The 12,280-nt window shown below is 37.0% G+C and overlaps 2 protein-coding genes across 9 annotated transcripts in view; one reads left to right on the forward strand and one right to left on the reverse strand.

The window, feature by feature from the left end:
- The window catches only part of TPTE2 (transmembrane phosphoinositide 3-phosphatase and tensin homolog 2), a 90,824-nt gene extending 86,477 nt beyond the window's left edge, over positions 1-4,347 (forward strand). For both annotated transcript variants that reach the window (XM_073012850.1, XM_037986918.2), the window contains one exon: positions 2,481-4,347. In XM_073012850.1, coding sequence (XP_072868951.1) covers positions 2,481-2,524 — 44 coding nt within the window. In that variant the 3' untranslated portion in view covers positions 2,525-4,347. The remainder of the gene's footprint in view (positions 1-2,480) is intronic.
- Positions 4,348-7,280: 2,933 nt separating this feature from the next.
- Positions 7,281-12,280, reverse strand: part of ZDHHC20 (zDHHC palmitoyltransferase 20) — an 86,907-nt gene continuing 81,907 nt past the window's right edge. For all 7 annotated transcript variants that reach the window (XR_005236559.2, XM_008021702.3, XM_008021700.3 and 4 more), the window contains one exon: positions 7,281-11,355. Coding sequence is in view for 3 of the 7 variants with exons in the window: in XM_008021702.3 (XP_008019893.3) it covers positions 11,348-11,355 (8 nt within the window). In the remaining 4 variants the exon portion in view is untranslated. The remainder of the gene's footprint in view (positions 11,356-12,280) is intronic.

Raw genomic sequence — 12,280 nt, forward strand, 5'->3', positions numbered from 1 at the left:
CTAGTGGGGGATGTCTCCCAGTTAGGCTACTCAGGGGTCAGCGACCCACTTGAGCAGGCAGTCTGTCCGTTCTCAGATCTCAATCCATGCTGGGAGGTCCACTGCTCTCTTCAAAGCTATCAGACAGGGGCATTTAAGTCTGCCAAGGAGGTTTCTGCTGCTTTTTGTTCAGCTATGCCCTGTCCCCAGAGGAGGAGTCTACAGAGGCAAGCTGGCCGCCTTGAGCTGTGGTGGGCTCCACCCAATTCGAGCTTCCCAGCGGCTTTGTTTACCTACTTAAGCCTCAGCAATGGTGGGCACCCCGCCCTCAGCCTTGCTGCTGCCTTGCAGTTAGATCTCAGACTCCTGTGCTAGCAATGAGGGAGGCTCCGTGGGTGTGGGACCCTCTGGGCCAGGTGTGGGATATAATCTCCTAGTGTGCTGTTTGCTAAGACCCTTGGTAAAGCGCAGTATTAGGGTGGGAGTTACCCGATTTTCCAGGTGTGTGTGTCTCAGTTCCCCTGGCTAGGAAAAGGAATCCCCTTCCCCCTTACGCTTCCCAGGTGAGGCGATGCCTTGCCCTGCTTCATCTCTTGCTGGTCGGGCTGCACCCGCGGACCAGCACCAACTGTCCAACACAACATGCCCCAGTGAGATGAACCCGGTACCTCAGTTGAAAATGCAGAAATCACCCATCTTCTGTGTCACTCACGCTGGGAGCTGGAGGCTGGAGCTGTTCCTATTCTGCCATCTTGGGCGTGCCGCCTCTTCATCTTTTTTAACTGCTGTTGCTTTCAAGTTTTTTCTGTCTGATGTAAGAATAGATACTCCTGGTTACTTTTGGTGTCCATTTGCATGGAATGTTTTTTTCCACCCCTTTATGTTAAGTTATATGAGTCCTTACGTGTTAGGTGAGTTTCTTGAAGGCAGCAGGCAGATGGTTGGTGAATTCTTATCCATTCTACAATTCTGTATATTTTAAGCAGAGCATTTAGACCATTAACTTTCAGCGTTAAAATTGAGATGTGAGGTACTATTCCATTCATCATGCTATTTGTTGCCTGTATACCATGCTTTTTTTTTTCATTGTGTTATATTTTTATAGGTCCTGTGAGACGTGGAAAAGTGAGAGCCGTCTAGTTGACCTTACACAGAACAAGGCAAGAGCCATCTGATTGACCTTAGACATAGGCACACAGAAGCCAGCTGGTCGACCTTAGACATGGCAAGGCGAGAGCCATCTGGTTGAACTCAGACAATGGGCTATTGCCTTGCCATGTCTAAGGTCGACCAGATGGCTCTTGCCTTGCCATGTCTATGGTTGTCCTGGGAGATTTATGCTTTAAAGAGTTTCTGTTTTTATGTGTTTTCAGGATTTGTTTCAAGATTTAGAGCTCCTTTTGCAGTTCTTGTAGTGCTGGCTTGGTAGTGGCAAATTTTCTCAGCATTTGTTTGTCTGAAAAAGACTATATCTTTCCTTCATTTATGAAGCTACAAAGCAAGAGCCATCTGATCCAACTTAGACATGGCAAGGTAATAGCCATCTGGTCCACCTTATACAAAATTTTTGGCTGGTAATTGTTTTGTTTAAGGAAGGTGAAGGTAGGGCCCCAATGACTTCTAGCTTGTAGGGTTTCTGCTGAGAAATCTGTTAATCTGACATATTTTTCTTTATAGGTTACCTGGCGCTTTTGCCTCACAGCTCTTAGGATTATTTCCTTCATCTTGACTTTAGATAACCTGATGACAATGTGCCTAGGTGATGATCTTTTTGTGATGAATTTCCCAGATGTCCTTTTAGCTTATTTTATTTGAATGTGTAGGCCTCTAGCAAGGCTGGGAATTCCTTGATTATTTCCCAAAATATGTTTTCCAAACTTGTAGATTTCTGTTCTTCCTCAGGAATGCCAATCATTCTTAGGTTTGGTTACTTAACATAATCCCAAACTTCTTGGAGGCTTTGATCATTTTTTCTTATTCTTTTTTCATTGTCTTTGTTGGATTGGTTTAATTCAATAACTTTGTCTTCGAGTTCTGAAATTCTTTCTTCTGCTTGATTCTATTGCTGAGAGTTTTCAGAACATTTTTCGTTTCTCGAAGTACATCCTTTATTTCCTGAAGCTGTGATTGTTTTTTTATTTATGCTATCTATTTCACTGAAGGTATCTCCCCTCGTTTCTTGTATCATTTTTTGGATATCCTTAAATTGGACTTCACCTTTTTCTGGTGCCTCCTTAATTAGCTTAATAACTGAACTTCTGAATTCTTTTTCAGGTAAATCAGGGATTTCTTCTTGGTTTGGATCCATTGCTGTTGAACTACTGTGATTTTTTGGAGGTGTTAAAGAACTTCGTTTTGTCATATTACCAGAATTGTTTATCTGTTTCCTTCTCATTTGGGTAGGCTATGTCAGAGGGAAGATCTAGGGCTCAAGGCTGCTGTTCAGATTCTTTTGTCCCACAGGCTATTCCTGTGATGTAGTACTCTCCCTTTTTTCCTAGGGATGTGGCTTCCTGAGAGCCGAGTTGTAGTGAAGAAAATGTAGAGCCAGAGGAAAAAAAATACACAGACTTCTTGAGATTTCTCTGAAGCTATGGAACATGATGAATTAACGACGGGTTAAGTATACTTTTCATTATAAATGTTAATGCTTTCACATCTTTCATTAGTGGTATGTATGAAAAAATATTTAACATATTATCTATAAACCAAACAATAGAAAGGGATGCCATTTACTATTTATAGTTTATTTCAGAAATCAATGAATTTAATTAATAAACATTGGTAACATACCTTTTTGTATCTCTGTAGTTGTACTGTCTTGCAACTCCTGCTGCATCTGTAATATGTAAAATATTATTTATAATGTTTAAGTTAAACAAGAGACATTATTTTGAGAATGATACGTCATTTATTAAGTCTTTCATATAAAAATTTCAGAGGCTAGATCAAACTTGAGAATTGCTTAAATTAAAAAAAACTCCATAAATAAAATTCCTTATTTTAAGTTTAGATAATAGAGAACATATATGTGTTATGTGGTTTGGATTAATCTGATAAAAATACAATTAATATTGCTATACTGAAATAGTAGATACTTTGTGGTGATAATGATATGATATCCAATACCTTCACAGATTTTAGGTATAAAGACATATTTTCCTAACAGGTTTAGGAATAGTTTGAGAGACAGTTTTCCATACCGTTTCTGTGACAAAAACCTCATAGATAGGCTTTATAAAATTAGTAGATGACAATAGCATCATCAGACAGGCCTTGTAGAATAACTCAGTATCAGATAAAGGGAGCCTTCATATTGGAGGAATCTTATATTATCTTTCATTAATGCTATGTAAAATGTACAGTTTTACATGACTTGAACTAAGAAACTACTAATGTTATTATTTTCTTTTCTTCCAAAAGCTCTTCTCCTCAATATTTCCTATGTGTAATAGATTTTATTAGTTCGTTATACCCCAGTCACAAATACTTTCATAATACATACATTTTACTTAGATTAAAAATCAAATACTTTTCATGATAGACTGCTTACTATTACCCTTACAAAAGTAAGCTAGAGAAAAGGAAATGTTAAGAAAATTATAAGGAAGATATAAAGTATATTTACAGTACTGCACTGAATTTATCAATACTGTAAGTTTACTTCATGTGTTTCTGAGATGAATCATCTGTCTGAAAATGCAGGCAAAGATACAGATCTCAAACTGTGGTACATATCAAGCAAATCAGCTTTTTCTTATAATGTTATTTCTCTCCTTCTTGGAAGCACTTTATGGATCGCTAGTGGTACTTTCTTTGGGTTCTATGATTTACACTATTAAACTAAACATGATGAAAAATACAAGAAGTCCTAGCTAGAGCATTCAGACAAGAGAAAGAAACAAAGGGGATCTATTTGGAAAGGAAAAAGTAAAATTACCCGTGTTTGAAGATGATATAATTTTATATTTGGAAAACCTAAACACTCCCCCTAAGAACTGATAAACAAATTCAGTAAAGTTGCAGGATAAAAAAATAAACATACAAAATCAGTAACCTTTGTATATACCAACATTGAACAATCTGAAAAAGAAATCACAAACTATTGTCATTTACAATAGCTCAAACAAAATAAGATATGTAGTAATACACTTCACCTAAGAAGTGAAAGATCTCTACAGTGAGAACTATAAAACATTGATTCAAGAAATGGAATAGGAGACAAAATTGAAGATATTCCATTTTCATGGATTGCAAGAATCCATATTGTTAAAATGTCCATCCTACCCAAAGCAATCCACAGTCAATGAAGTCCCTATGAACATACCAATGATATCTTCACAGAAATAGAAATAATAATCCTAAAATTTTCTGATGGAATCAGAAAACACCCAGAACAGCCAAAGTCATTCTGAGCAGAACAGAACTGAAGGAATTACATAACCTGACTTAAAATTATACTACAGAGCTATGAGTAACCAAAGCAGCATGGTAACTGGCATAAAAAAAGACACATGGACCAGTACAACAGAATAGAGAGGCCAGAAATAAATTCATACATCTACAGGGAACTCACTTCAACAAAAATACCAAGAACATACATTGGTGACAAGACAGTGTTTTCAATTAATGGGGCTGTGAAAACTGGATATCCATGTTTAGAAGATGAAACTAGAGCCCTGTCTCTCATCACACACAAAAATCAAATGCATTACAGACCTAAATCTAAGATGTCAAACTATGAATCTACCGAAAGAGAACATTTGGGAAACTTCAGAACATTGGTCTGAGCAAAGATTTCTTGAGTAATACCCCTGAAGCACAAGCAACCAGAGCAAAAATAGACAAATAGGATCATGTCAAACTCAAAAGCTTCTACACAGCAAAGGAGACAACCAGCAAAGTCAGGAGATAACCCACAGAATGGGAGAAAATATTTGGAAACTATCCATCTGACAGATTAATAACCAGAATATATAAGGAGATCAAACCACTCAATAGGAAAAAAAATCTAATAATCTGATTTTAAAATGGGCAAAATATCTCAATAGACATTTCTCAAAAGAAGAAATGGCAAACAGGCACACAGTGGCATACAAATGGCAAATAGGTATATAGAAAGGTGCTCAACATCATTGATCACCAAGGAAATGCAAATCAAAACTACAATGAGATAACATCTCACCCCACTAGAAAGGGCTTTGATACAAAAGACAAGCAACAACAAACGCTGGCAAGGATACAGAGAAGAGGGAACCCTCATACACTGTTGTTGGGAATGTAGATTAGTAAAACCGCTATGGAGAACAGTGTGGAGCTTCCTCAAAAAACCTAAAAAAACTGCCGTACGATCCAGCAATCCGCCTTTAACAGTCTTTGCTCCCATCAGGAGAGGCAGATGCTATAGCCAAGTATTGTGAAGAGGTGGCTCAGCAGTTTGAGAAAAGCAGCATTATTTCTATATATCTGTCAGTTCCAGTTGCTATTATGCACAATTATATGATGGATCCAGTGTGGAAAGATGTTAAAGAGAGCATTTGGGTATTTATCCAAAAGAATGGAAATCAGTATGTGCAAGAGATAATTGGTACTTCCAAGTTTACTGCAGCACTATTCACAATAGCCAAGATTTGGAAGCCAGCTATGTGACCATCAACAGGCAAATAGATAAAGAAGATTATATATATATACACACACACACACAATACACACACACACACATACATACACACAATGGAGCACTATTCAACCATAGAAAAGAATGAGATACTGCATTTGCAACAACAATGAAGGAACTAGAGGTCATTATGTCAAGGGAAATAAGCCAGGCACAGAAAGACTTCTCACTCATTTGTGGGAGCGAAAAATTAAAACAATGAAACTCATGAACACAGAGAATTGAATGAAGGTTACCAGAGGTTGGGAAGGGTAGTGGGGGTTGGGGGTAGATGAAGATGGTTAATGGGTAAAAAAAATATATAGTTAGATAAAATGAATAAGATCTACTACTTGATAGCACAACAGGGTGACTACAGTCAACATTAATTTAGTGCACATTTAAACATAAAACAGTATAATCGTAAGCTTTGTAACTTGAAGAAATGATGTTTGAGGTGAGGAATACATTTACCCTGATGTAATTATTATGCATTGATTGTTTGCCTCTATCAAAATCTCTCAGGTATTTTATAAATATGTACCTACTATGCCTCATATAAATAATTTTAAAAAGAAAACTACATGAGTACCATGAGATCACTTTCACTGTGAAACATGATTTACCGGCAAGACGAACTCCTCCTGTGGAGATGATGCGCATCGCCTGGTGTTTTAAGTGGATACCCGCAACACTGGAGCTCACTGCAAAAGGAACAGGAGGTGGATATGAGAACATTACAATAGTGTAATTAACACTCGATTAATAGGCTGAGTTTGAACACACAGGTACACAGCATGGACACTGTAAAACCCGTAAGTGGGATCACATTATATGCAGATTGCAGATTTCGGCAATTCGACTTTTTTTTTTTTTTTTTTTTTTTTGGAGACAGAGGCTTGCTGTCACCCAGGCCAGAGGGCAGTGGCGTGATCTCAGGTCACTGCAACCTCTGCCTCCTGGGTTCAAGTGATTTTTCTGCCTCAGCCTCCCGAGTAGCTGGGATTACAGGCACCCACCACCACACCTGGCTAATTTTTATATTTTTAGTAGAGACAGGGTTTCACCATATTGGCCAGGCTGGTCTCAAACTCCTAACGTCAAGTGATCCACCCACCTCGGCCTCCCAAAGTGTTGGAATTACAGGCGTGAGCCACTGCACCCAGCCTGCAATTTGATGTATTTACCTGTCTTCAAGATCTTTCCTTTCTCATGGAGATACTTCAATTTTTATAAATATAGCTACATGAAATCTTTAATTGGCTTCAGTAACAAACTTGGCCTCTTTGGAAGGGCACTGGAACACAGATGCCGTAAAAGAATTCTACATAATGAAATCTATTAATTATTCAGCATTTTAACAATCACAATTCAACAAGTTACAGTGATCTGAAGGTCCTCAAGGTCCTAAATGACTTCTGAAATTAAATTATGTTCAGTAAAAAGCCACTAAACTCTTTAGGTTTTGAATAAACAAGTAAACTATAATTTTGTTGCACTAAAATAATACCTATCTGAAGTTTCCCTAAACTATTAGCCAATCTCTTTCTCTAAGCACTATTTTACCAGATTTTCAAGTTGATAAAAATAATGGTTATTCTCTCATTTGGTAAATACCACTTTATAACAAAGAAAACACTTCAAATACAAGACTTTATTTGTTTATTAATAAAGTAATTCATTATGACTTTTGAAAAAAAAAAGTTGTAAAATGTACATGTCAATGTAGGTTAGGCCAGCCAAAAGACAAAGCAAAGCGTCAACATTAAGTCACAGGCTAGGATTATACAAATAAGAACAAATACACGGCTGATAGTACTTGTTAGGTAAACACAACCAAACTAAACTGTACCTCAAATTTGTTTATATAAAAGCATATTAAAGCTCACTTTAAAATAGTGTCCATCTTTTCTTTTAAACAGGCATAGACTCATTTGCAGTCATGTACAAATATACCTAATAGCTTTCTTCATCTTTTAATACAAGTGCAATTCCTTGCTTCTTTATGCAACCTAACAAAATAATATAGAATGAAGTCATTAGAAAAATATGAACCTTTCTGAATCTATATTACATTTTAATTTAAATTGGAAAATACAGTTTAGATATGAAACATATGGATTTCAGACATGTATTATCTAACAGATTATCAGAGATGGTCTTTATTTTGGCTAAAATGCAAAAATATGTCTTTCTTAATAACAGATTAGTTAAAAATACTTTCCATTGATAGCAGTGCTAGTCCCTAGAACAAAAGGTAAGCAAAACTTATTTGTAAGTTACTGCCTATTCACTGCCCAGAATATGTAGATCCTAACTCTAAGCCCTTAATATACATCTGTTTTAAAGATAACTGAAAGGAGATCTCACATGCCTGATAATCCTTAAACAGTCCTGTAAACATAGTCAAAATCTGCTAATAGAAATACAATTCAAGTAAACATTGCATATTTGATTTAAACCACCTTACAGTTAAATTCACTCATGACACATTGGATCATAACCACTAATATGTAAAAAGTTTTTAAAAAATCATCCTTACGTATAGATGAAAATAAACTTTGTAAACTTGTTCATTTAAAATAACTAATGTACTGCAGCTGCTCTTTGGTTTGGCATGGTTTCAGGTACTGAATATTCAAGTAAATTTGTTCCCAGGTAAACCACGTCTCCTAATTTGTTTTTAATGGCAATGGTAAGACCTGAACTTCATTTTTCTTAAGGTGTCATCACAAATGTTCAAGTGTTTGAAGGACCAAAAATAGTACTTATAAAATTTGACAGGGCTTCATTTTGATTTTTTCTCCCCAAATAGTTGATAGCAATAATCAATACCAGTTGAAATACCAAAGAGACAGCCTTTCCCTGATTCCCACACCACTTGTAGGCCTTTGCTAGAATGATCATTAATACGTATGAATCAGTTCAGCTAAATATTATTTAGAATGTGGCAAAATGCTGGCTGTAAATTAAACCAAAGATAAATAATTCAAAGGCTTTAACTGAAAATTTCTGAAAAGATGTTTGCTGTGCTATTATATTAAAGATGTTAAATAACAAAAATTAAAAGAACAGAAAGACTATACTACCATGAAAGTGCATAATAGTGAAGAAGAAAATAAAGTTTCCTTGGCGTTAGCCAGGTACATGCAAATCTTTTCATCTGAATGTAGAAATACTCACAAAAAGTACCAGGAGAACATTTCTGAAAGTAGTCATGTATGTTTAAACATTTATCTCCTTATAATAAGCAAACTGCCAAACTGAAGTTATGTTTTTAGTTGGTAGTTGACATATATATATTTTTGACATGGAGTTTCACTCTTGTCACCCAGACTGGAGTGCACCAGACTCTTGGCTCACTGCAATCTCTGCCTCCTGGGTTTAAGTGATTCCCTTGACTCTACCTCCCGAGTAGCTCAGAATACAGGAGTGTGCCACCATGCCTGGACAGTTTTTGGGTTTTTTTTTTTAAATTTTTAGTAGAGAGAGGGTTTTGCCATTCTGACCAGGCTAATCTCGAACCCCTGACCTCAGGTGATCCGCCAGCCTCAGCCTCCCAAAGTGCTGGGATTACAGGCATGAGCCACCATGCCCAGCAATAATTGATTATCTCTTAACTCTCATTCTAGTTTGCTAGAATCGAAATTATTAAGACTAAGGAGTTGAAACAAAGGTAGAAGAATCCATACTATAGTATTCCAAACTATGTTTTCAAAGCTAACTCATTCCTTTGGTTCAAAGAGAAAAATAGTTGCCTCCTTTTAAAATCTAATATTAGTATGGCTGATGGAAATTAGACCAAATTATAAACAACAAATTATAAACCTACAGTAGCAACCATAAAATTTATGCTATACTAGGAAATGACAGAGCTATTCCTAGTGCATTGTTTAGCATATAGAAGGTACTCCAAAAAATTTACTGGGGTCGGGCGTGGCGGCTCTCGCCTGTAATCCCAGCACTTTGGGAAGCTGAGGCGGGTGGATTACTTGAGGTCAGGAGTTCGTGACCAGCCTGGTCAACACGGTAAAACCTTGTCTCTTCTAAAAATGTAAAAATTAGCCGGGCCTGGTGGCGTGAGCCTGTAATCCCAGCTACTTGAGAGGCTGAGGCAGGAGACTCTATTGAACCCAGGAGGTGGAGGTTGCAGCGAGCCAAGATCCCACCACTGCACTCCCGCCTGAGAGACAGAGCAAGACTGCCTGGAAAAAAGAAGAAAAAAATTTACTGGGTGAATGAAAAGTGACTTTGCAAAATTAGGCATCGCAGAATGTTAGAAGTCATCCAGTCCAACTCATTCACAACACCCCCTCCCCTGCAGTCCCATTTTACAGACAGGAAACTCCAACCCATAGTACTCACAGATGCTGCTGAGATTCATCTCCACCCACCAACGGGAAGCAATCAATTATTTTGGCGGGGGGGTGTGTATGTGTGTGTGTGTGTGTCTCTGACTAAAAGGTGTAAATGAGGAGTAACATTTCGACATTGTTTATTCTGTACTTTTCTTTGGAGTTAATGCGACAACTCCTGTCACTTAGATTAGATTTAAAAGGAAAAAGGAGAAATGTTTCTAGGCATAAAGGGGTTGCTGTTAGAAAGTCAGACTTGAGACTGTGCATCTAAGAGGAGAATCCACTTCTCAGAGACTGGGAATGTAAAATGACCACTCAGGTTAGACTTTCCAACTGAGAGCCAGGAGGAAAACTTATTCTAAAGTTTTTTTGCCTAGTTTGAATTGCATTTTAAGTCACTGTTTAAGTTGTTACAGTATTACTGTAAAAAAGTTTCAAAGTAATTTTTAGTCATTACCTACCCTGAAATTTGAAAGTCAAGTCAACAGCATGCTTTAGTCTAACTACTGTTAAAACTCAAACTATTCTTTTTTTAACAGATTACAATATTCCTCTTAGCTTTTCTTCTGGACACTTACACTTCTTCCTACTGTGTCCAGTATTTCTCCAGCACATGTACACACCCCTGAAAGTTCAACAACAAAAGTTATAAAATAGCAGAGAGAACCCAAAATAGTTCTTATCCTGCCGAGTTCCCTTTAAGCCTTGGGCACTTGTTCCACTACATGGTTGTATTAATGCTTATAACTAAGCTTTCGATGAATTAGACCAATGTGTTCTATGTGCTAAATGATATTTAGATATCTGAATCCTTCTGTTATAGCCAACAATAAAAGTTATTAAAAATATTGAAAAGTATAAAATAGTAATTATAAATTAGCAAATACCCAATTTAAAAAAGCATTTTCCTTATACAGTACAAGCAACAGTAATTTGAATATTATTCACTTTCAGCCACCATTTGTCCTAGATGTACTTTACTTTCAAGTTTTTAAGCTTGTGTTTTTAGAGTGAAAATGTATATGGATACTAATTCTAATAATGTAATTCAGGTATCAAAAAATACATATGCATGTTAAAATGTGATGACAGCTCATATTATAGCATCTCATAACAGGTAAGTATTATTTCCAGAATAACATTAAGTCACTTTTGTAGCTCTAAGTCAATGCTGCACAAATGGACACTGAAGATTAAGGCATCGTTCCGCTCTGGAGCAGTGCTTCTGTGGATCCCAGGAACTGTACAAAGGCTTTCTTTTTTAAAAAATATATCTTCTGTTATACTTCAATTATTTCATTCCATTGATCATTTCCTTCCAAATGAAAATTGAAAATATCAGTCTATAATGTTTTCATACACCTACAAAAAAAGAAACAAATTGTTGGTTAAAACTTGATTTTTTTATTTCTGAAAATATTTACTAAATGGTTCTGTGGGCCAAGGTACAAAGCTACTAATATAACAAGATGGAATATAAGTAAGTCCTTAACACTACTAATATTATAATAATAAAGATTTTTGTAGCAGTAAATGAGCGGGTATTACTTTCTTCCCCTGAATCAATCAAAAGAGTATTTTAAAAGGGAGAATCTTACAGTACTCCCAGACTGCTAACTTGGACATCATTTGAAAAGACATCTGGTCCACCTACACCTGTCCTAAGACTGGTGCAAGATGTAGAAAACTTCCCATAGCAACTGTTAAAGGAACTGCAGCTGAGGATTCTCAACCACCACAAGCATCAGCAATTATTCCGCCCACATTAAGAAGAAACGTGGACCTCGGACTGCGGGCTTGTCTGGACACCAAGCACTACTCCACAGCTCCAGCTCTCGGGGACATGGACCTGGCTTACGATCACCACATGCGGGTCATACAGCTCCTCTTCTGACTGCAGCCACTCTGCCCAACGTGACCTCCACCCTGAGTGCCTGTGATCTAACTCTGTCCTGGGTCTTAGGCTCTGGCTGCAGCCCTGCACGCAGGCTCAAGGTCCTCTGCAAGGGCGTAACTGCTGAGGACAAGCCCACAAGTGAGGAAACAGATGCTCCTCTAGCTGACACTCCAGATAAGACGCCTTTAGAAAAACAAACTGTTATACAGGAACAGGATGATAAATGTGATAAGCTCCATGTTTGTGGTAATTTACTACTTAGCAATCTTCTCTTGCTGTGTCTTTTACAAACCATATAACATATATGTTTTGTAAGAATTAACATATAAACCTTAATTCTTTTTTAGAGTCTTTGGTCATTTTTCTCTGGGTTGAATTTCCTCAATAGTG

Source organism: Chlorocebus sabaeus, chromosome 3 (assembly GCF_047675955.1).
Source record: "Chlorocebus sabaeus isolate Y175 chromosome 3, mChlSab1.0.hap1, whole genome shotgun sequence".
Classification (NCBI taxonomy): Eukaryota; Metazoa; Chordata; class Mammalia; order Primates; family Cercopithecidae; genus Chlorocebus; species Chlorocebus sabaeus.